Source organism: Thunnus albacares, chromosome 9 (assembly GCF_914725855.1).
Source record: "Thunnus albacares chromosome 9, fThuAlb1.1, whole genome shotgun sequence".
Lineage (NCBI taxonomy): Eukaryota > Metazoa > Chordata > Actinopteri > Scombriformes > Scombridae > Thunnus > Thunnus albacares.
Window position 1 is genome coordinate 22909476 of NC_058114.1, and position 25197 is coordinate 22934672.

General features: G+C 39.3%; 2 protein-coding genes across 4 annotated transcripts in view; one reads left to right on the top strand and one right to left on the bottom strand.

Moving 5' to 3' along the window:
• The first annotated feature begins 2088 nt into the window (after window positions 1-2088).
• The window catches only part of atp8b3 (ATPase phospholipid transporting 8B3), a 39114-nt gene continuing 16005 nt past the window's right edge, over window positions 2089-25197 (top strand). Inside the window, exons 1-7 of one of the 3 annotated variants that reach the window (XM_044361972.1) lie at window positions 2089-2261; window positions 6242-6360; window positions 22929-23192; window positions 23757-23824; window positions 24273-24364; window positions 24523-24636; window positions 24959-25057. In XM_044361972.1, the coding sequence (XP_044217907.1) occupies window positions 23800-23824; window positions 24273-24364; window positions 24523-24636; window positions 24959-25057 (330 nt within the window). In that variant the 5' untranslated portion in view covers window positions 2089-2261; window positions 6242-6360; window positions 22929-23192; window positions 23757-23799. Of the gene's footprint in view, window positions 2262-6241; window positions 6361-22928; window positions 23825-24272; window positions 24365-24522; window positions 24637-24958; window positions 25058-25197 lie in introns of all 3 variants that reach the window. The other 2 variants (XM_044361973.1, XM_044361975.1) reach the window with 2 other exon arrangements.
• Window positions 5087-10982, bottom strand: LOC122989225. The gene is made up of 2 exons (XM_044361976.1): window positions 10653-10982; window positions 5087-6501 (listed from the first exon to the last, which is right to left on the bottom strand). Exon 2 carries the CDS (start codon window positions 6464-6466, stop codon window positions 5708-5710), a length of 759 nt encoding a protein of 252 aa, XP_044217911.1. The 5' UTR covers window positions 6467-6501; window positions 10653-10982; the 3' UTR covers window positions 5087-5707.

The window sequence follows — 25197 nt, forward strand, 5'->3', positions numbered from 1 at the left end:
ATCCATGGCAAGGATTATTCCTGGATACAAATCTTTATCATATATGAGCACAAACCACTGTCCTAGCAGCTCTGGGTCTTCTTAATGGATTTATGTCTGCCTGTGTGACACAGCAGCTGGCTTTTCATGGTTGCTGGAACTGCTGGTAGGTTTGATGGCATCCTCTCAAGTGCCCGCTCAACAGCTTCACCTTCAACAAAGAGCAACTTGATAGATGTATTGGTCTCAAAAAGGGCCTTGAAGAGCTCATGTGCATCTTGGATGTTGGCTTATTAGCATGTCAGCGGTCCTCTTCAAGACTGCTCCAACACCATCTGGTGCTCTCTTACGATGGCTGACCTCAAAAAAATTTAAATTCCCTGCCTTGATGCCTCTTTTCTCCAGCTCAGTGCTAAAAAGTATCACAGAAACCTCTGTGTATGTTGCCTGCACATAATCCAATACAGGGTTCAGATGCTCCCATATAGCTGCTGGGCTTTTGTGCTTTGATGGGGATATCGTGCCGAAGCAGGTCGGTTCCTGGTTACCACCCACATAAACAACCCCTGTGTGTAGTGTTGCCTGCTGGTGAGGTGATCCAAAGTGCACTGCTTGGATTTCAGAACTCTATTTGCAGGTAAAGTTCTCAGAAAAATCTATGTGAATCAAGCATTCATCAGTGGCTATGCTCTTCCTCAGCTCATGGTAGCAGCCTAATATTGAAGAAATGCATCTTGAACTTGCTCAGGAGTGTGTGGAACTGCTCAGCAAGTTGCTCCTGGGTGCCCTCAACTATTTGTTTAACAGATATCTTTACTCTTGGCCCCTCCTGATCATTCATTTTTTTCCTTTCTCTCTTTTCTTCTTTGCAGTTTTTACGCGGTATCACAGCCCACAATTTTAGTAAGTCTCTCAAGATTTGACGTCTCAATAAGTTTCAGCTGACTCAGCTCAGATGTCTCACCATCAGACAGGGAGGGGTTCGCAACCCAAAAGGGACGTAGGCGGCAAAATGCAGGGTATAAGATCATCAGATTGTTCTCTGCTAAAAATTCGGTGTGAAAGTTTCTCATCATGTCTACAAGGAACTATTCATTCATCTCTACTTCGTTTCCTGTAATGATTGTTATGACATAATCTCTTGTAAAGAGGGTATTTACGTTGTTTTTAAATAGATGTATCTGCACACTTGTTGACAGTCTGTTAAAGTTGCTCAGGGTTTTGCTCTTCAAAAAGTTCCTGCGTTTCTTTGAAAACCCCAATGCACGTTCTGATCATCTCTGCAGCTTATACTTTTTGACAGTCTTTAACTCTTTCATTTCTGATATTCTGGTATTTTCTCTTGATGTAATAAGGGCTTCATGGAGTAGTAAAGTTTTTTTCTTTCACAGTACCATTCTTGATTCAGTTCACAGGCCTTGGATCTTGGAGATTCATTATGTTTTGCTGATTGTTGGAGCCTCTTTTTTGTACTTTTCTTTAAATCTCTCCTTTCTGTGTGCATGTTGAGTTGTGCTATTTCTTTATACAGTTTATATCTTGCTCTTTGGGATTCTTTCTTTCCCTACAAATGTTGCCTAAAACAAAACCAGGCAATAAATAATTACAAAAACTGCAGCCAAGCATAAGCATATTGATTATCAGGACTTTGTGGAGGGGTGTTGATAGTGCTCAATGCTTACTTTTTCTTCTGTCGTTTTAAGCATTCTTCCACATCTTGCGCTTATGTTGTTAAGCTCTGTCATTCAGATCCCTGATGTTCTTTTCCCCTGCAACATTTAAGGTTTTTAAATGATTTATGAACACATAGTTATATCACAGTTTTTGTGTGCAACATGCCTATACAGGCAATACTGTATAAGAAGATATAATAATCTAGCTTGATGAAACATTTGAGATAAATTGGTATTGGTAGAGGGGTACAGTAGGCAGTATTTTTTTCCCTAGGATGGCGAAGTCAGGTCATGCCTCTGATTGGCTCTGACCCTAACAAACGACGACAACGAGTAGGCTACCAGCCAATCGGAGGCAGAGTGAGGGAGAGTAGGGCGGGTCATTCTGTCGCCATCCTCACAAAAAATAAAAAAAATAAATAAATAAAAAAAAACCAATAAAATCTGCCACCTGTAGACAGGCGCGACAGTTCCCGTGCCTGCCGCCCCCCGCCCTCGAGAACCCTACCGGCAGGTTGGGGCACCTTAGTAACCTACAAGTGCAACTCTTTGTTGAGAAGAGAAAAGAAGACATTAAAACGTTTCTCTTCAACAAAGATATTAACGAAGGTAAGTCAGCAGCACCTCAGCTACCGGGGTTTCCAGGAAAAAAAAACACAAAACAGTAGAAAACATCTTTTCAAACGTTCATGCTCCAACATGACAACACTAGTTTGGAAACTTTGTCCCCTTCACACTTTGAAGTTCAGTATATCTTACTGTGACATAATTACAACAACACTATGTTTTTACACCAGCAACCTAATGGAGTTAGTACTGTGAAGTACTTGATGTTAAGCAGTTAAACTTTCAAAACTATGAAGATTTATTGTCATTACACTGAAAACTGGGTAAAAAAAGAGTGTCAAGGGGGAAAAGACAAATGTACTGAATGTATCATCTTAGCAGAAATTATTTGGGGGAATTAAACCAGTAATTTATAGGCACCTGTAGACTACAACACAGGTGACAGCTGGATGTCTGAACTGTGGTAATGTAGCTAGATGTTAACAGACAAGAGCAACATCAGTAACCTGTAAACTTAAGTCTCACTGCTGCAATAATTAAACTCCTTTGGCCTAATTCTAGAAAATTAATTAAAGAATTTTAGGGCACAGTTTTCTATTTCAAGGGCACAAATGCATTGCAAATACATTCATAGACTCACATAACTCATTCTTGTGAACAAATAATAGCACCTGTCAGACTCTGTGCACTCCCATTGATGAAATGAAAATGAAGGAATGGGAATTTATTGGAGTATTTATGTGCAAATGTGTCCGTCATGGAAAAAAATGTAATTTTTTCTCATATTAGCCCTGTGTCTTAATTATAAAGGATCGGCAAATGTGCACTTTTTATTACCTGTGTTTAATATTCATAATCACAGCAACTGGTAAATTATGGCATTCCTGGCCATAAACAAAAACAGTGTTATATCAGAAAAACACCTACTCAGAAGTCAACTCCTGTCTTGTTCCTGTTGGCACCAGTTATTTCTTTGAGTTTGTCTTTGAGCCAGCAGCAGTGCCACCATCAGCACTGCCAGGCTTCAAGCCAGCAACCTGCTGAGCCTGAGGTGCTGCTGACTAAAAAATACACTGAAGGAAACAACAGATGTCAACTGGTAGAAGAGCATTAGCCACTGTTTCTGTAACCTCATCCAATAGTTTTACTTTTGGTATCTTTGAGGTTATACTGTCACATCCTTTGAATTGCTCAAGCGTATAAGCCTTTAGGCTGTCAGAGGCTACACAGCTGTAGGTATTGGCCTGTTCTTCTTCTGTTTTTTTGGTTTTATGGCGGGTGGCAACCAGCGTTAAGGTGCGTTACTGCCACCAACTATGTTGGAGTGTGAACTGAAGTTATCTGCCCCCTTAAACCATCAAACACAAGGAACTTTATACAAAAAAAACTAAATTTGACTGAATGCTAAATTATTTTGATCAGCCCAGTTTCTCTCAGATATTGGAATAGACTCTCTAACCCGGTGGTAAATACATTTTTCAGATTCGGTTCTCCCACTCCAGGCCTCCTGATTTCCTTCTTTAATGTTTCTCATTCTCAAGAGTATTTTTGGCAGTGAAAACTGACATGCTCCACTGATTCCTCTGTTTGACAGTGCTCACATGATCCTGAGGGGGAATGTTTGCCTATTAAGTGCAGTGTTTTATTTAGTCTGGTGTGTCTTACCCTCAGCCTTGTTAAGATGTTCTCCTCCTTGGTGCTCCTTTTAGCTGACCTCACTCGCTGTTCTGCATAAAGATGTTGTCCTGTGTTTGCTTTGCTGTATCACAACTGTGCTGCCACTCTTTAGTGATCCTTCTTTTAATCATTTGTTTCATATTTACTGAGTGAAATGTCCATGACCTCCTTGTGTTTCAGTGCCTGTTTTGCTAATGCGTCCACAATTAAATTCCCCTCTGTGAATTGTTATCCACATAAATATGATCACAATATTCATATTTTTAAATCTGCACAGAGTTTCATATATCTCATTAACTATATCCTGCCTGCTGTGAGATGTAAATGACTGCAGTGACATTAATGCAGAACACCAATCTGTACACAGAATAACCTCTTTAACTTGTAACTCTTCTGTCCACTATAATGCTGTTGCAATTGCAACTGTGTAATCTGAAAAATGATCTTATTTTCCTCTTTTAACAGAAGCTTGTGAGGCTGGTAAACTAAATGCAAATCCTGTGTTCCCTGTATTAGGATCCTTGGATCCATCTGCATATACTAGTACTGGCCTTTGAATTGGGGCACAGCTTTTATCTTTTCTGTTTGGAGAGCAAACAACATGATTTTATCATCAGTTCTCTGTTATGTAGAAAGAGAGGAGTGATTATTAGATCTTTGTGAGTCATGCAGGTTTTCAGGTTTATAAGAAAAAAAAACCATAAAATCTTGTTCATAATGCTTTGATTACATTTTTTATTTTTCATTGATGTTAAATATATATTCAACACAATATCACCCCCAAGCTGATTGCTAATAGTGATAGATTCAAACACTGTGGCCACAGCATGGAGGACGATGACTGCTTCCGCCCACACAGGAAAACCAAAGAAATGCATCATCCAACTTCATTGTTTCCATTTGGACGGAGGCCGTAACCTACAGCTTGTTTAAGCAAATTAAACTCAGTCATAGGTGGTCACATAATATCTTTCTTTTCATCCACAAGCTTCTTTTTTAATCTTTTATCCTGAGCAACCTATTTTTCAACTGAATTTTACTCAAGACTACAACTGCTGGTTTACAGATGTACGACAGCACCGAATAACGTTTATTCATCAACAACATACAAACTGACATTTGACACTTATTATTCATACAGCACAGTCATACAGTATATGTTAAATGACATGTTTTTGCTGCTTGGAGTGATTAGATGATTAGTATATCTCGAAAGAAGCCACAGTTGCAACTTGCATGCTCAAGAAAGTACACACCGAAGAGCTGACGCAGCGTCAGGGTTCAGTCTTTGTGGCATGCTGTGAACTTCTCTCTACGTGGTCACTCATGATCAAGCAGTGCTGTGTAAGTTTGGTGTCAAGGGTTAGAGGGCTCTACACCCGTGTTGCCTGCTTGTTCAGACCACATCCTTAGCTCATGCTGCATTCACGTTCTGTATTTTTCTTTTTTCAAAATTACATGCATATATGGATTCTACTCTATTATTAATTCAACTTTTTATGGACGATATGTTTACCAATTTTACTTCGACAGGTGATGTGGCTGTAGTGTGAATGATCCTCCAACAAAGAGCTGTCAATGTGTGTTGTGACACAAAAAGTGGAAATTGTGGAGGTAACCACGCACTTGAATGGTGCTTTTCTAACTGCAATATGCACCATGTGCCATTGATTCACAAAAGTAGAGCTCTTAAAGTTACATGATCATCAGGAATATTTCAGCAGTAAAGAGCAATGAAGAATTTGTTTCTCTGTCTCCCTATTTGTCAACCAAACAACTGTGCAGTGGACACACGTTTCTATATAAGACAGTCAGTCAGACATGTATTGTCTTGGTGGGGTATAGGTTTTGTCTCCTCTTGAGGTGATTTTGTGAGGCGGAGCTGAGCAAGACAGGGACAATATCCCTGGGACCTGCTGCTCCTCTTCCTCATCTGATACAGCTCTCGTAGCAATGGGCTTCAGAAGCGGAGCTCCAGGATGGGATGAATGCATTGGCAGGAAATTTTGGGGAAGGACAAGGGGAGTGAGGAGACCAGAACTTGTGCTACTGGATGAGTTTGGAAATGAATAGCCTCTCATGGTATGGAGAGCATATGCAGGTATGAAAACAGGGTGATGCAGGTGGTGGCCAGATGCAACAGATGGGTCTCTACCCCTCCAGTAGTAGTCCCTTTGCAGGGACGGGTGGTGGGCGCTGATGCCTGTGATGGGCTGGGTGCTGCTGGGGACATGGGGTTGCAGTTGGTTGCTCTGGTGAGCAGTGTAGGCTGCAGGGTTGAGCAGGCCAAAGTGAACCTTGATGGCCATTAATTCAGCAGTAAGCCTGGTATTTTCTTCTTTCAGGGTCATGAGATGGGTCTCCAACATGTAGTCATTCATCCTCCTCTTTTCCCGTGACCGCTTGGCTGCCTCATTGTTCTTACGACGTTTCTCCCAGTAGAGGCCATCCTTCTTCTCTTCAGGTATGAACTCCCTTTTACGTCGGGGTCCCTTCTGTATCAATACATTTTCCACATGTAAAACATGGCTGTCTTGGCCTCCGTGACAAGGCAAGGACTGGGACTCCATGGTAGATTAAAAACCTGGTAAAAACCAACAGAGACCTGAAATCAAGACAAAAAAAGAGTTTAGTCATGTGCGGGAGGTTGAGTGATACTGATACTTCCTTGTATGGAAGGAATTTTTTTCACTGAAAGAACTGTAGTATTTCTGAAGTGTCTTTTACATGTATCAGTGTGCTCCAAAGTTCACAGCTGTGGACCTATTGGAGAAATATGAAAAGTTAACAATAGGTGATTTTCATATCAAGAGGTTGTTTCATTATAAGAACCGCAAAGAACTGAGTGGGTGTTGAATGTCAATTTTAAATGTAATTGTGTTTGCTCAGATTATTAAAAACTCTATTAAACTGCACATTATGGAAGTATATTAAACAGTATTTACCTTGACTTGTGCTATGTTCTCTAGTAAATATACTTTGATCCACTTATAGGTTAGTTGTAGCCCTGTAAAGTCTGTCCATCTCTTGTCATTCTAGCACATAAGCAGCGGCAAGTAAGGCTACTCATATATTGTTTTTTTTTCCTATGAGAAGCTGCAGAGACTAATACAGCACACTCAGTTGCTCCTAACTCTGTCTAGCACCTACAGTACCCAAACCCCCTCTTCATGACCTAATCTCACCACCTACCTGTTGGTTCGACCACATGAGAAAATGTGATGGGAAAGATTAAATAGACAATAAAGAACGTGGACTTGTGTGTTTGCTGATAAATATGTGGCCATATGCATTTACATAAAACAAAAGCTGCAATAGCTACTTCACTGATCTGCACCATGGCTTGGTTAATCTAAGGTTAGTCAGGCTGTAGGTTTACTGTTGACATTTGAAATATAAAGTTAACTCCAAATGATAGAGATACCTCTCTGTTACTGTTTTTACAAAGTAAACAAAAAGTAAAAATGAAAGACATCTCTTGGTATTGCAGAATTGCATTTGGCACATGTTTTTCTGTGGCCAGAAAGTTTCTCTTTTAAACAGCATTTAGTTCAGTTGGGTGGGGGAGGTGATTAACTGAGCTTTTCATGTTGAAATCACCATCTTTTCAACATCAGCGCGGATTTAAAGAAAGCATTCATTCTTTAGTTCAGTTTGATTTGTGTTTCTCACTTTATCTCCCCCATCTGCATCTTTGATTGACTTGTCCACCTAGTCACCACTTCCCCTTCTCCATCTCTTTCATCTGCTTGCCTCACTTCATTCTTGCTCACTGTGGGGAAGGAGAGGCAAGCCAGCAAGAGTTTGTCCGTTTCTTTGTATAAGGCAGAGGTCAAAGAACAAACAGGAAGACATGTTGAATAAACAATTGTGACGGGAATGCTGGCAGCTTTTATTAAATTATCTTTCACTCGCGTGGGTTTGTGGGTGGTTTCAATGAAAGCTGTGCAAGTAGGATGAACATTGTGTTGAAACCACAGCCAGCCCCCTCTACGTGCAATCATACGCAGGAACACACACAGGTTTACACACACACTGAGCTTACACACGCGCCTTTTAACTCAATGATGTTTCCCTCACACCTTATTCTTGCAAACAAGATAGTAACTGATAAGTTCATTTCTAATTAGATGTCACAAGTGTTTTATTCTAGCAGTTGCATTTGACACTTTGAGCTTTGAGCTGCAAAATAAGCTCAGAATTTCACACATGACACTTAGGGAACTTGACTCTCAGCACAAACCATAACTTCACAGTTGATTACCTCAAAAATTATCATGCAGTGTCCTGTTTAGTTGTGAGTTCTCATTTTTATTTCTGTCATTCACACTAAGAGCAACTTCTCTGTATATTCACTGACCTTACAGTCATATTTTGATGTGCCAGTCAGAGTGAGCCAGGAGCATCAAAAGTAAAGTTTCAAAGAGGCCATGCATCCTCTGTGTGGTGGTGAGAACACACACCAGGTTAAAAATATTCAAGCCTGTGCCCAGCAAGAATGTAAACCCTAAAGCCCATATTGTGTTGGTAAATGTGTGTGAGAACATGCACACCTGCATACTTGTGTGTAACACAAAGACAGGGCGTTGTGTACTCTGTGCAAACAAACCCCAAAAAAGCAACAGCAGGAAGAGAGAACACAATAATCATACAGGGAGACACTGAGAAAGAGAAAATAAAAAAAGAGATGGTTCCTGAGTGAAATCTCTCATGAGGCCAAGCTTGCTCACTACTCTGCTGCACATTTGCACCTGTTTCTTATTGACTAATTATAGCCAGCCTGCTTTTTAGTAAGGAACTATCAAACTTCTTCTTTTGGTGTCTATCCGTTTTCTCATACTCCAACATCTGTTGTTGTGTCGCTGGGCGTCATGCCAGTCATTTTCAAAATATCTACCCATAGGAGGAAAAAAATTGGCTAGTCTTTATTCTGTGGTTTTCCACCTCGGTGTTCATGTCTCTTGTAAACTGCCATCAGGGAAATTAGAGTGAATGAATGCTCTCTTAAGGGAATAAAGTATTTGCCACAGTTCTTAGCTTGAATTGCCCGTTAACGCATAAATTCCTTGAAGGGCAGTGCTAAAAACTCATAGGATCAGGCCCTCACTTACTCCTTGTATATTGTAAACGGAAAGCAACATAAGAAACATAACATTCATCTTTTTTAAATTACTGACTCTACACGGAAATGTAACTATTTCAAATATTCTCAAACTCTATACAGAGTATAAGCAATCAGTGTTATGGTGTAATAAGGGATAAATAGTCAATATCTTTGTTTACACACAGAATAGATATGAGGCTTTACTTGAATTCCAAGTAGGTCTAATTCTCAGGTCAAATGAGGTTTATTTACACTAGTGTAGAACAAGAGCTTAAGTTTCTTTCAGTTTGACACATATGAGTGACTGTTGCACCCAACACAATGATAGTTATTTCTCATGTGGTGTTTGTAGCTCATCACAGTCTCAGACTTCCTACATGTTTGTTGTGCAATCTGGACCAAATAAATGATGCAAAAATATTTCCCTTTGACAATTCACACTGGGTGACCAAAAGAATAGAAACACCAGTACGATGCAGGGTAATATGAAAGCCTGGAAATAAAATACCACCTTATTTAAAATGTTTTTATATCTCTTAATATGTTGATTCAACTCTACTTTTGTGTGGGACGCTGATATATCGAAAGGTGTTTCTGTTCACCTCTCAGATGTATATGCAGGACAGAAAGAAACAGCTCACAATACACCACAATCCAAAACAACACCACAATCAAAAGCTCTGACAGTGACAGAAGCTCAACGTATAAACTTTACAAAGGATTTATTGCAGCACAGTTACATTACAGTGATCAAGTGTACTTTTATTATCACACACTAAAAATGTATACTAATCAATTTTAATTCTACAATTTAAATGACAAACTTTTGTCTCTAGGCCATAAAAAATATCCAATTACTATCTTATTTTTGGATAATCAAGATATACATTAATTTCCATATGATTTAGATAATCTGAGCTCATGTGCCATATGTAATTTAGAACAATCAATGATTTAAAGGCCATTAGAATCACACTCTCTCATCTTAATTCCTCTCACATCACAAATATTTACAACTTTAGTAAAATGACCAGATAACAAAATAACCTTTCAGGCTTCCATATTGCAAATAAATATGAGATAAATTTGATTATATGTATATAAAACACAAACCACTGAAGAGTTTAGTAAATTTAGTTACCTCCTTGGCAAAATTATAAAAATAATTATGATTATTTTACTGCAAGAAGACTTAAACTCTATTGTTTAAGTCAACTGTTTTGACTTAAAAAATAGAAACACATCGTGTGCAAAACTGTCTACGTTATCTTGCAGATAAGATACAATGCAGTAACACTTCCTCTTCCTCAAACAATCCTTACAAGATAATTTACATTTTTAGGTATGTCTGACTAGAATGATATTTTTAATCACATATATAAAATACGAACATTTAAAAAGCACGGTTACTTATTCCTGTATTTTTGCAAAATAAGTTAATTAGAATTCCAAAGTTTACTGAGTTTACGATCTATATCAAAGCATGCAGCGCTATGTTATGACTTGATGAGCACGAGTTAATAGTAGCGTATGTGTAAAACCATCTCTTCTTTGGTCACTAACACTTTAACCATTTCCTCCCCTGTGTCCATTTTCTGTTAGCATGCATAGTCCAAACCACTTTAGATGTGAAAATTAGCTCATGGCCTTACCTTCGACTGTTGTGTGTGCAAAAGTCCACTGCTGCTGAGGTGCCAACGATCTAATTCACAGATATCTCATCCTCATCCGGTACTTAAACAACTTGGTGGCAATGTACTGAACCCTCCTTTGAGTCTGAGTCATGTGATTGACTGCTTACTACATAAGCAGAGGGGGGTCCATAATGTCTTGCTGCTTTGAGCCCTACCCTCTCACCTTTGTGTCTCTTTGCTTTCATCTGACTCTTTGTGTTGCTTTCCTGTCTTTAATTCTGACTGTCCACCTCTCCTGTCATATGAAAACTGTTTGACTGCTCCCCCTTGATCTTGATGGTGTTGTGGTGTTGGTGGCTTGCCCAGATAGTGGTCTCCCCTGTATGAAGCTGCTAGCAAGATATATCTGGTGTATTGTATACTGAAATTACACTGGAATTTGCATTTAACTCCTTACACAGCATTATTTAATTCTTCAAGCAAATCCCTGCAATGTGTTATTGTCTTTGCATCGTTTTTCTGTGTTGTTTGCTGCACTTTAGCTGCATTATTGAACTACATGTTTCATCCAAAGAGATATTTTACATTTTAGGCACTTGAAGTTTTTTTCTGTATGAGTGTTAAATAAATCTTTGACACCTCAGATTCTCAGAAAAAAGAGAAGTGTCTGGTTTTTGAAGTTGAGACTATGTGTCTGCCCATTTAATATCCTCACACTGATCTGCTTTTTGCAGGTAAATATTGGACCACTTGTGATATTGTACATTATATTAGGACACATTTGTAATTGCAATTATAACACCTGCTTTTGTCATGACTGGAAATTCTTTGTCAACCCACATTTCTATGTATAGACTTTGTCACATGTAGACAAGTTTTTTGTTTCCTGTTGTGATGTGCTTAAAGACGTTATTGTTAAAAAAAAAAAAATCCACCAGAGGACCACAGAAATGCTCTACTGTTTGTCATATGAGAGAGGACACAGTCGAACTTGTAGATGTCTTCCAAAGTTGAATTTGAGGGTATTCAGACGAGACATCTATATGTGTTCAGACATCGTCTCAATCTAAATGTCAGTTGTTTCCATCAGATGGATAAAACTGTGACAAAGTCCTCATATAAAAAACAGCAGAGTGCACAAACATTTAAATTGAACATCATATTACATGAACCTGTTTTAAACAAAGTGTGGAAAAATTTTGACTGTATGACTCAGAGTTGACAAATTAGTGGACTGACATTTTGCAACCATGACACAATTATTTTGTTTTGATGTTGGTTTTTAAAAGTGAGCCATGAAATCAGACAAAATCTTCCAGACATTTTTTATGCTTTATTGCAAAACTCCCAGAGTAGCAGAAAACATGAAGTAAATATTTCTGTTTTAATCAGTGAAAACACACTGACAACATGTTCTTTTACGAATGTTTGTGCGTATAATATAAAATGTTTAGCTCCTTATTCATACACATTACATTACATGACGTCACATTAATGCACCAGATGATGTTAAAAACAAACAAATTATATTCCAGCACATATATTTCCTTTACTTTGACATCAGTGTAAATCTTATATGAATGTAATTAACGGTGTTTAGTTGATTGAATGTACAGTAGTTGTTTTATCCTACAAGAAAAAATACATAGAGGCAACATGCTAAAGAGGCTGAATTGATTTTATTATTTTTATTTAGGAAACATAAGCCTGCTGGTTTGAGTTGAACATCACCATTTACAGCATCCTGACACCAATGTTGGGTTGTAGCTCCCTCTGCTGGTCGCTTGGGGAACATGTGCTGAAAGACTGTGTGGGACCACCTGTCACTGCACATTAAGTCAAAGATGAAATGATGACCAGCAGCAATAAATCAGTTTTTTAAACAATTCTTTGTATCAACAGCAATAATTGGAAAAAAATTAAACGTGACCAACTCAGGAAACTGAACTTGGAAATTGTTTTGCAAAAACTCTAATAAGGCCTGCAGAGCGGATAAATGTAGTTGGCTTGCAATAATTCATTAGCCTGGACTTTTTTTTTATTTTAATAACAATGCAAGGGAATAGAGAAGAGATATTTAAGATGGATATTTCCTCCGGTGCATGCAGAAAACTGAGAGCTTTTAGATGGTTAAACCACGATGGTGTTGCTGCTGCAGCTTCATGTCTCATGAACCGACTTTCATTAAAATACAAGCATGAAAAAACTTGTTTTGGATCATCATGGCGCTTCTTAAGGAAGAAAAAAAAGTTGTATTTTTTGTATGTGAACCACATTGTCATTTGGGTTACTGTGGTTGTAAACGATTTTCTATGAGTCAGTCTCAGATTTCCCAACTTTTGCAGGAATTTCTTTGCAGACAGTTGAGACGTAAGCTGTTGACATTTTCGTTGAGGGAGGGACATCCCACAGGTTTTCCTTAAACGCATTCAAACATTGAGTTTTTGGTTCTGATGTTAAACAAAACAAAATGAGTACAGAAGTTGCAGATCTGTGTACGCAGACGCAGTTGGAAGATGACAGAGCTGCAAGCCGACAAATAAATGGTTCAACGTTTGGTTTTCCATTGAATCAAAGTGTGCAGGGAAATCACGCAGTGGGGATAGAGGGGGAATACCAGGTCGAAATGCACCCAGTTTCGTTGCCTCAGTCGCCGCTGCTTCACACCGCAGATAAACGGTCACAATCCACAATTTCAATTCAACACAATTCATCTTCAACCTGCTATACGTTCAAACTGAACCCCTCGTTTGATTACAGTCCCAAATCATGGCAAACAAAGACCTGAAATGACTTTTTGCATATTCAGCTGCTATTTTAATGTCATAATATAATTTAACAAACATATAAAAACAGGCTATATTGTTATTGTTATAACGTTTTAGTGGATCCCATACAGCAACGTAACTGCTGTTTCCTTTCATTTGAAGCCACAGAAAATCAGACAGTAATACCACAGTAAAGGCTGCATTCAGATACCTCCTCTACATCATCTATATATACTATCTTTCATTTAATTTCAAATATACAAATATAGTCTGCTGTTAAAATACTGTTCTGAAAATAATATTGGCATTATGATCAAATAGCACTTTAGGCTTGTTTACGTGTTATCAAATTAATAAGTCTTGTTTGTAGGCAATAGGCAAAAAGCAAACATTTAAAATAATCAGCAGCAGTAATTTTTTCCCATAACATCAGTGCAGCATCAACAGTGGGCTCTGCTTTGTTTTTTCGGTTTATAATAAACGTGACAGTCAAACTGTCCTGTTAGCGTCCATCAGGACTGAGGTGCATCCTGAGTGGAGACAGCCCTGCTGGTGCGCTGCCAAATGGGCTCTTAAATGCCCTCTGAATGTCTGCCTCCGTACCAAGACCCTGACCCTGTCTCTCCTGTACGTAGAGAGGCAGGCCGGGGTAGACGGCCGGAGGGGCCAGGTAGGAGGACCGCCAGGGCAGCAGAAGATTGTTACACAGTGCCGTGTGATTCAGATGTGGCACCAGCCAATTCTGAGGTGGGTATGAGAGGGCGGAGGCCTGGTGGAGTGAGCCAGGTGAGGGCAGAAATGCTTGGATGTAAGGGGTGGGATGGGAAGGTGAATCGATGGAGTTGGGAATGTCATCGCTGGAGGAGACCTGCCTCTGGGTATCCATCTCTGCCTCCGCTGACCTCCCGCCCTCCAAACCTGCCCGGGGAGAGAGGACGCGGCCTGGCACAGACAGGGGAAAGACACCTTGCTGTGTGGCACACTTACCAGGAAGAAGACCACCGTGAGGACTTTGTGGATCAAAACCATTACCAACACCTCTAAAACAAGAGACCTTGCTCTCAAAAGGGTGGCTACCTGTTTCTTGTTGCCTCACATGGGCTGGGTTGCTCCTGCTGTTGCCCCAGAGCCCTGCCTGGAGGGAGGCAGCCGGTCTAGGTGACAAGGACAAAGTAGAGGCTGCAGGTTTGCTCTTTTCTGCACTCAGGGTGCTGTGATACTGAAGGCTGAGCACCTGAGCCCGCAGCTGTGTGTTCTCCTCACTCAGAGCCAGCAGCTGACTCTCCAGCATCAGGTCGTTCAGTCTCCTCTTCTCTCTGGACCTTTTAGCTGCCTCGTTGTTCTTGCGTCGCTTGTCCCAATAGATGTTATCTTTCTTGTCGGCTGGGACCATCTCCCTCCTGCGGCGCGTTACGGGGCTTACGTGGCTGCTGCACGTCCGTAGACGCAGGAGACGTCGACTCAACAGGGGGGACCGTGACACGGGTAAGAGGAGTCCAGGGTCTGGATCAAGCTCCACATAGGCACTGCTCTCCACTGAGGAGGAGGGCTGGCAGGGAGTGGTAGCCCCAGGACCGTCAGGGCTTCTCGGGGTTGACATGGCACTAGACTGGGGGGGGATTACAATTAAAATATATCGCTTTTTTCTGTGATGTTTAATATTATATATAATACTAAAGCCCTAATGTTCAATATAAGTAAACTGTTGCGTGTATAGGTTACTTTTAAATAAAGGTGCTTGATGGAAACATTGAACTTTCAATTCCGCATTATTTGACAGCAGTAGTTACTTATTCAGATGTTACACGTAATTGTCTACATCACAACATCAATCATTCTTTTATGCAACAGTGAATACATCATTAATAATAATTCAACATTGCTACATGAAAGATGTTTGTTACCGCACAACAAGCTTGTTTTGTTTTTACTTCCTCACATTGTGCTTATAATACTTTTATATTTTTATTGGAATAAAAATCTCGATGCAGGATTTACTTGTAATGGAATTGTTTGCATTGTGGTTTGGTATTGGATCTGAAAACGCCTTCCACCAATTAAAATCATGCTTTTGGTTTACAGCAAAAAAAACAGCGAAGTGTTCGCTTTGGTCTTTCCTGTAGCCGGCGTTTTTGTAGGCTGTATGGTCTTAAGATGTACTTAAACAAATTATTAAAAATCAAACTTAGTAGCCTTTAAGTACTGGATAACACTGATGCTTTGTCTCCCATTAACAAAGGTCAACATAGCGTTTAGACAATGTTATAATGTAAAACTCGCCGCACTGACCTGACTGAAATGATGACACCTGTGTGATGACCTGGAAGACGCGATCAGCTGAGAGAGAGTTTGTTGTAATTCTGCAACACGCACAGAAACGTACAGCGTTAGACACTCAGACACACTCTTTAATGGTATTTATCAGTGTGTGAATGCTAAACGTTTTCCCGGAGACGTCTGCGCTTACCTGTCATTCACAATCAGCGGTGCTGAAGAGAGCCGAGCTGCTGAGTGGCGCAAACATATACTGTACGCACGCAGCCAATAGCGTTGTGTCATCGCACTGTCTGTTGAAAGCTGTGGAAACAGATCAGGCACCTTCACTTGGAGAGAAATGTGGTCGCGTTCAAACCAACAGGTGCTACTGCAATGAGTCACATTGGATCAGCTGCCCTACTTAATGTGCTTGTTAAGTTACTGCACATCGATTATCAGCACATTGCGTGCAGAACACTGAACCTATACATAGTCATGTTCAATAAGAATAATTTTTATATAGATATAGCTGACTTTACACAGGTGTGTGTATTAAAACGTCAAGATGAAAATGTATCGATCGGTAATTATTAAAAATATCAAATTTAATAGCTTGTAAACAAAATTAGAATAAAACCATAAAAATAAAGTAGAAAATACAAAAATACAAACTCAGAACATAAATAGAAAAATCACGTAAACGCTGCATTAACCCATGACATCCTCCACAGTTAGTTTCAGTAAATCTACTATGTTTATTGCTCAGCATGGAAACTCAATATATATTTCCTCTCTTCAGATGGAATAAGTGGAAACAAAAAATATTGTGCCACCTTTCTTTTCCATGCACTTTTTCCAACTGGCTGGGGAACATGTTGCTGGATATGAAGGCCCTCTGCCCATCTGGTAGTTTTGTTTCTCTAACTCATTCCTCCCTGAAGCATACAGCACTTATTACTGTATATGTCCCCTGTAAATAATAAACTTTATGGAGGGATTATGAATTGGTCCGCCCATCTGTTTGTCCATCCCCATGTCAAAGTTTATAAGATGCTACCAATGCTTGACGGTTATGTGTTGCATTATTGCTTTTTTACACATTTTCTAAATTAGACATAGAAGTAGTCACTGTTGGTCAAACATAATGCACACATCTTTGACTAATTTGATTAAATTTGTATTTAATTATCTTTATTGTTTCAAAGCTTTTAGAATTTTAAACAATAACAAGGATTTTTAAAAAAATTTCATCGGTTCAATGCCTATTTTGTGAGGGGACTTAATAGGGCTCACTGGGAAAAACTCCTGGTTTGCTACTTCCATGTCGGCTGTTATCTATACACCACATGGTCTGTCCCACAACGCTCTGGTTGGTCGAATCAAAACTTCAGAGAGACTATATGTTGGCAATAATAATACTGTCAGCCTCACCTATATATGGACATTAATGCTAACATGTTATGCTAAATGTTATCATGTTAACATGTGCTCGTGTTAACAAGCTGCTAAAGCCATGCACTCAGAAACAAACATCACATTTTCTCCACTTAATGCTAAAAATCTCAAAATTTTTTATAAATTCAGCAATTTTTGTTGAGTAATACAGTGTAATGAGCAATACAGTGTCACAAGGGTGCTAGTTTGGTCATATTTATTTACTCTTGTTAAAATATTGACAGGTCTAATGGCTCTGTATGCCGATTGTGTTCACATCTTAAAAAAATGGCAATAAGGGTTCCAAATTCAAATTGAAACCAGGCTAGTTGGGTGGTTCACTTTATACATAGTCATATCTGAGACTGGCAGTTAATTTCTTGCAATAAACCTTAAAAAATTGCATTCATACCCACCAGACCAATTACCATTGAGTGCACTCTTGGATGGCAAATAAGCTTCTGGGATCTTTATGTGTCGTCCATCATTTAATTCTTTAATTTGAGTTCATGCAGTAATTCCACTGATGCACGATGACGATGAATTATCATAGCAGCAATGATTCTGGCCTTAAGGCATGGCCCTCCAAACGCCTCTCTACTTCGTCTGAAGTCGTTCTCAAAGACACAATGGAGTCACCAACAATACTTCCTGCTATAGCTGAAGAAATTCAACTAGTGTCTGGGTTGTGTCACAATCCTTACATGTCTAAGATGCAACACGTTATCTGGTAATTGGAGAATATCAATAGCTGCAAGGCCAGATAAAATTCATTAAGCACAATAGGAAGATCTCCCATTGTTGTCCCTTCATATTCTAAGCTCTATCATTTAGAACAGCTTCTCACCCCAGAGGTGAAGACATGTGATCTGAGTAGCACGACCGCACTAAACGACACCACCAAAATGGAAAACCACACTACAGTGTACATGATCACTCTTCTGCTGTTTGTGCTGAAGATTTTATTATGGTCTGCCAAGTGTGGGGGCTGTCCAGATGAGGAGGGGGGGATGCCCTCTCAGCTATCAGCTTTGTGTTTGTCGAAAAATCCAGCAGACTTTTCTGTCTGACTCACTGTAACCACAGAGGCCACAACCTGCCATGTTGCAACAGTCAGGTTAGTCTCAGTATGTAGTTAATCTACAGATTTTTAAAGAGGTGGTAATTTATCTGATTTTACTGTTTGTTGATGATCAAACTGTTGGCTTTGATGAGAATTTAACATATAAACATGGACACACACACATACACACAAGCACACACACACATACAGGAAGAGTACTGACTTACACTACCTTATAGCTGTAACAGGAAGGTGTTTATACATGAATGCAATGGCAGCCAGTATAAATCTGAAATAATACAGCTTTGGGTAAAATAATAAATTCAGGACTGATGACTTTGTGGGAACAAGTTCTTCAGCTTTGATTGACTGTATTGCACACACCTCTGACTGAATACTTTTAGGATGACTCAGTGTCACCATTCAAATGAATTTGCTCAGAAAGCATTGTGGTATATCATGATGGGCCTGCATAATTTTTACCACTTGCACTTTCTCATTGTGTGGCAACACCCACATCCTGACTGCATGTTGCAGATGATTTCACTTTATTTTGTTTAAGCTGAACAATATATGTCCAGCTGTTTTTATTATTACTGTTACTATTATTATCATTATTATTATTATTTGGTCTTTTAATGGTCCACTTTAGTAAACACATCTGTCTGAGGAGGAATTACATAGCTCATTTAAAAACGTGACCAGTTGTTTTAATGTTTCCCTTAAAATAACAATTGTCTGACAATCAGCTTGCTGGTTGTAACTTTGTTACCCACAAATATGGGCGCAGTCAGCATTTCCTTGCACTCCCTTGTTAACGGGTAAGGCAAGTTCTTGTTATCGGCAACAAATATGGTGAAAAGACAATAACAATGTGTTAGTTCCTCTTAATACTTTCCGACTATATGCTTGTTTGTGGCTTCATCCTCCAGCCCATTAATTCCTACTGAAGACGTAAATCTTTAAAAACAGCTCACAAATATTTAGTTTTATTTTTAAAAAAGGCAAACTAATTTCCTGTCAGTTAGTAAATAAAACTCCTATACAAACGTGTTTTAAGACGCATAAAAATACTCTGCTTCGAATAATAATTTGTTTTACCTCTCTGAATTTAAAAAAAATACATCTACTCCTTCTCCCTTATTGACAAATATAGAATCTATTAATATGCAAATATTTTTCAATTTAAAATTTTACTTACGAGACACAAGATGACTCCTGCTTCTCCGGAAAGTCTATTCGCAGTGTATGCTTCACACCCCACCTTAGTAAGTTGCATGCTGGACCACAATTGGCCTCCAAACAAGTTGTGATTTCACAAAAACTTGGTGGTACGTGCGTGTCTTAAACTCATGTAATGTAAGTGCAGAGTGCTGTTTGTGTGACTGACTCAAAACAAGCTAAAGTACCCATGTTTATTGTAATGAAGGAATATGTTACGCATATAGTTTTAGTCGATTTTTGTGAAAAAAAATTGAGACACATAAAAATAGACAAGTGGTACAGGCTTTGGTACACTTGTCAGCAGAATAAATTAATTGTTTGTTTTCATGAGATTTGTAGGCATCGACATGCTGGCAGCAGTTCACAGTTCTTAGAAATGTATTACTTTAATATTTAAATATAAATCAGATTCAGTTTGGGCACCATACAAGATACATCCTCCATTTTATGACTGAGAGCATGGTGTCAACAGTGAATGAAAATTTCAAAGTTATACAGAAGCTGACTAAAGTAGAACACTATTCACTTTGATTCTCCAAAAAACAGTCGAGTCTCAAGAGTGATTTATGCTCTCGAAGCAAAGTCAATAACAAGCCGACAGTGAAAGTTATAAAAAAAAAAACTGTCATGAAATTATTTGATTGTCTTCCAGATATGTTCTCCACGGGACCACACTGTCTTACCAATACCGTCTAAACCACAGTTTTGTCATTACTGACATGTTTTAGTGCACCCACACAATTCACTGAACAAAGTACTACCACCAGGTGACTCATGGTTGGGGGTTACTCTAATCAGTTTGTTCCTGTAAACTTTGATGTTGTTATGTCACACCCTCTCCTCACACACATACATCTCCCACCATGTTCTACTTTCAACAAGCCACTGTCCCCCTGTGCACTAGGAGTCCACTTCAGTGGAAATACCGTTGCTTTGTTTTGGCATTTTCTTAACCTATTTAACATCTTTTTGTATGTCACGTTAAAACCAGTATCTTTTACAACCCTGTTAAGGAGGCCATTTGTGTGATTGTTCGGGTTGTCGTCTGCTGGCCTGATTCCTGCTCTTTAACTCACGGCTGAGCTGTTAACCACTTTTTACAGGAAGTAGAGCCTCAGCAAGCACGGAGGGTATCAACTCTTCATAGTCAACTGCAGTGTTACTTTCTACAGTGCCACATAAAAACCTGTAATGTAGGCCGCTGAGAAATAAGAACATTGAGTAGCTTCCCGCAGCCCAGGACTTTCTCATACTCACTGTACTGAGAAGAGGAGTGGTCTGAGGGTCACGCATTAATGAGATCCTGTGAGATACAGAAGTACAATATGTAGTGGAAACTTGGCCTGTATGTTTTAACAGGGTGACAATTTGCAGAGTGATAAAGAGCATGTCTATTTTGGCATGATTTTGTGAATTGTGGTTTTCGTTGTCAGTGTAAGGCTTGTATAAAGTGATTATGTTATTGTTCAAGTAGTTAGACACTAACTGAAAATGACATCTAACTGTACTCAATAATCATTGAAATGAGTTACTAAATACATCAAAGCACCTTAGTATAACCCTCAAAATGTCAGCACATTTCTGACATGTAGTATCTAATAGTATTTAAGTTACTGCAGAGGGTATTGTGGGTTTTTCAGCTCATCAGTTTGTTCATAGCGGATTTCCATTTTTGTAGTGAACAAAAGATGAGGAAGTTAAACTTTGTTATCTCTCTTTATCTCTTGTGTTTCTTCTCACTGGCTGCTGATGCTGTGATAAGAAATGTGAATCTTAGCTATTTATGACTTTTATGTTAATTGTAAATGACATCTTTGTCAACAGGTCAGTTCCAAGAATTTAAAAGGTGCAGAAGTAAATTGAGAAGTTTCACTCACGTTCTCAGTGCTTGGTTTCAATTGTCATAAACCCGTAAACTGCAATGAGTAATGTAAAATCATTTGAAGCCTCTCACATTTTGACTTTAACAGTGTTGTTTGCTTATTTTACCCTTCTTGAAGTGACAAATGGTTTATATATTTGCATAATCTCTCCATTGTAGTGCCTAAGACCTAATCTATATGTAACTGATTTCATTTATATTGTGTGATGACACCTTTCACTGTTTTACTTATCTTCCAGCTAGTATGTTTCTGTTTTCAACATCCAGATGTAATACCCCATTTAATTTCTCTACTGGATTTATTATCACTTAATTTAGGTTAATTTGAAATACTGGCTATAATTTGTGATATGCCAACATTTTAATATAGCTTGATCCTCTCTTTTTTCAAATTTGCAAAGTAGAAATTTGACCAAAAAAAACCCCCACAGGCACACAGAGACAATTCGCTTGAGTGTTTATGGTTGTGAGATCTGGCAGCCATGATGGGCAACAGTTAAATTGTGGTGGGAAAGCCTGGCCTATTGACTGTCATCGTTTGTGGAGGCCTAAGAGGACGCATGCAACACCACCGGCACATCACCCTAACCACTCTGCTGCACAGCCCAGCTGTTAAAATAGATAGGAAAGATCCTCCTAGATATACACACACACTCACTTACACGCACATAGACGCAAGATATGCACACCTGAATGGTGTTGATATGTGGCCTTTGTGGGGACGGCCTCGCTAACATAGGGGGGAGAAATGAGACAGAGATATGAAACCACAAATAGTACATTTAACTGACATAAATTCAGTGAACTGCCTTTTGTTCTGTGGTGCCATTGTTTACATATTCACCCCCCTTGACCCACATCTGATGGTTATACTGTAATGGGTGCTTACCTCCACCAGGTGGCATTAGATTCATAAAGAAGGCAGAATATTTGAGTTTTATCTAAAGGTGAGTAATGGTTTGAATGAAATCACCTATATGAAAAATACTTATTTAAAGTCTACTATCATACACACTTTGATTTCTGAACTAAGTCACTGAATAAGTACTTAGAAAATTTAAATACCTGTTACTTAAGTAACAACTGCTGAAATTAAAAAGAATTTGGTTTAATCTTTCACTTTAATTTGAACCATAGAACTGATTGAGTGAACAATTTATTCTTATTCTTGTTTTTTTGGAAGCACATTAGGGCAGAAACACTTTGCTTATTCAAACAACAACTTCTAATTCAGGCACTGTAGACACTTAGCAAACTTAAACAAGATTGTAGGCAAGGCTTACATTTTCTTTCTATATCAAATAATCATAATACATTAAATATAGAGATTGATTCTGTGAGAAACAAACACAAAAAGGTAGTAAATGAGAACTGGTTTTACTGCTTTCACATGCTTGTAAACCAATACTCCCACTGATGCATGTTGCTATGGTGCAAAACAACATTACCATACTGTAACATAGACTTGCTGGGACACTGGAGTAATTTAGGTTAGTTAAAGTACTGATATGTTGATATGTTTGGAATCTTTCAGGCCATAGTTCCTGGTACTTCAACTCCAGAAAAGGTGTCTGCTGCAGAAAATGAGATAAACAGAAACTGTGATTTGATGTTTATTCTCTGCTGGCCCCTTGTTGCCCCTCCTCCATTCCTCTTCCTCTTCTCAGGTAAGGGGCATGGGGAGTGCAGTCTGTGTTCCTGGAGCTGCCACCTGAGAGCAAGACAAAGGCGGGGCTGGGACATGTTGCACCATAATAGGGAGAGAGAAAGGAGGGGGAGGATGAAACAGGTGCACATTATGAAAAGGTTAAGAAAACAACCATGTTCATCTCTCGCTGTGGTCAGTGGAGCTTTGTGATTGATGGCGCTACTGTGTCACCTGGTTGCGAGTGTTATACAATGCTTAAGGACATCACTGGCAATCACTGCAGGTAAATGGATGACTACTTTTTTGGATTGTATGCATTTTGTATGTGTTGCTGCTTTTGTTTCTTAACAACAAAGATACTATGTACGATTTCACAAACAACATTCATGAATGGTCAAGAGTAGTTTCCTGCACCCAGGCTTTAAAGTGGTTCATCTACTTATTAGATAGCAACCTATAAGATATTGCGTAAAAGTCCATTTTTGTGCTGATTAATCTCTTTTGATTTTGCTCATGCAGCTTCAAGCAGAGATTTAACCAGAAGAGTTGGTACATTTCTCAGTATTTCATCATATGAAAATAATGGGTTGCCTTCATTTTACCATAGTAACAGTTTGTTTATGTAATCAAAAGGTTAATTTAGACCAGGTAAGGTTTGTACAGGACTATAGAGGCTTACTGAGGACTTGAAAGTCTGTTTAGATCAGCATCAGTGATTTATAAACTTTTGTCTGTTATGCTGTATAGGTAGGCATGGTAAAGCAGTGTAATGAGTTACAAGCCTGATGAACATATCTTAGAGGGGGACATAAGCAGCAGCTATGTCACTGTTGTCTTCTTCATTTAGCACAATCTGAGTCTTCGCCAAACGTCTGAGACTCTTCTGCATCATGGCCAAGGAAAGTGTTGAATCTGGTACGTCTCTTTGAAACCTCTGTCCTGTCTTTCCTTTTTCTTCAGCTGCTGCCCACTGTCTGTTTATCTTCCTGTGTTTACTGAGATGCAACAGTGTTTTTGAAATGAAACACTATTCATATCCATTAACACAAACTCACGGTCATATTTAGCAGCCTGCATGTGATCGCTGAACTAGATTGAAACGTTCTCTTTAAAGGGATCATGTTTCTTCAGCAGATGCTGTTATAGTCATTTTTTGCTTCCTGACTGGGAGGTTAAAGAATCCCTGTGAGATATGGTTAACAGCAGTTGCTATATATGCTGGCATATTAACACACATTCACCAAAACACACACACACGCATACATCCATCTGTTGTCTGCTGATGAAAATGATACATTAAATCACTCTGTGCAAATGGTCTCTGAGCGCAGGACTGAGAGTCTGACTAACGTGTGTCTGACAGGCCTCACATGGGAGGTGAGGGCAAACAGCCGACTCTACCACAAACACCATCAGAAGAAATCCTTTCTGTGCTTCCGCTGGGGCCGATACGCGGTGAGTGAGTCACGCATGTGCTTCCTTCCCTCCACATGGTAACCTCACTCCAGTGGGCATGCAGATGCATTTAGAAACGGATTAATCTGTTGATATGTTCAGCCTGTCTCCCTTGTGCGTCTGTCTCACTCTCTGTTGCTCTTCATGTTGGTTGCCAGGACAATGTGGTACGCAGCTATAAGTACTCCCCCCTGACTTTCCTGCCCCTGACACTGTTTGAACAGTTCCAGCGAGCAGCCAATCTCTTCTTCCTCCTCATGATGGTGTTGCAGGTCAGATGAAGGCTCTGTCGTTCTCTCCCCTCTTATCTCTCATGTTTTCACTTTTAAAAATATCTAAATCTAAAAAAGATGTCTGGAAGTGCAAACAAATATAATACATAATACAGGATGGAGATGCCTCTTTTTACACTCTGACATCATTAATTCCTCTGCTGAGGTATCACATCAGCCTATCCGATCCCTTGGTTTAGTTTGTTTAGCAGTTTTTCTTATATAGGCCTACTTGTGGAAGCATTTTGTGTGTGGTTTATAAAGTAAGTGTGACTGTTTCCTTTCCTTCTGTGCGTATCCTACGCTTGCATCTTCATTCCAGTGCGTCCCTGCCATCTCGTCCATTCCCTGGTACATCACCATCATCCCGCTGCTCCTTGTGCTCTCTGTGAGAGGGCTGAAAGACCTCATCAACGACATGGTGAGACCACCAGTCACTCTCTCACGCTCCTTCACTCAGCCTGGGGGTGGGGTGGGGGGGCGGGAGTCCGGGAAAGGCAATCTCAATCCCTGACATGGCTGGTAGCTGAATGCACATGCACAAATGTATGCACTTTAAAC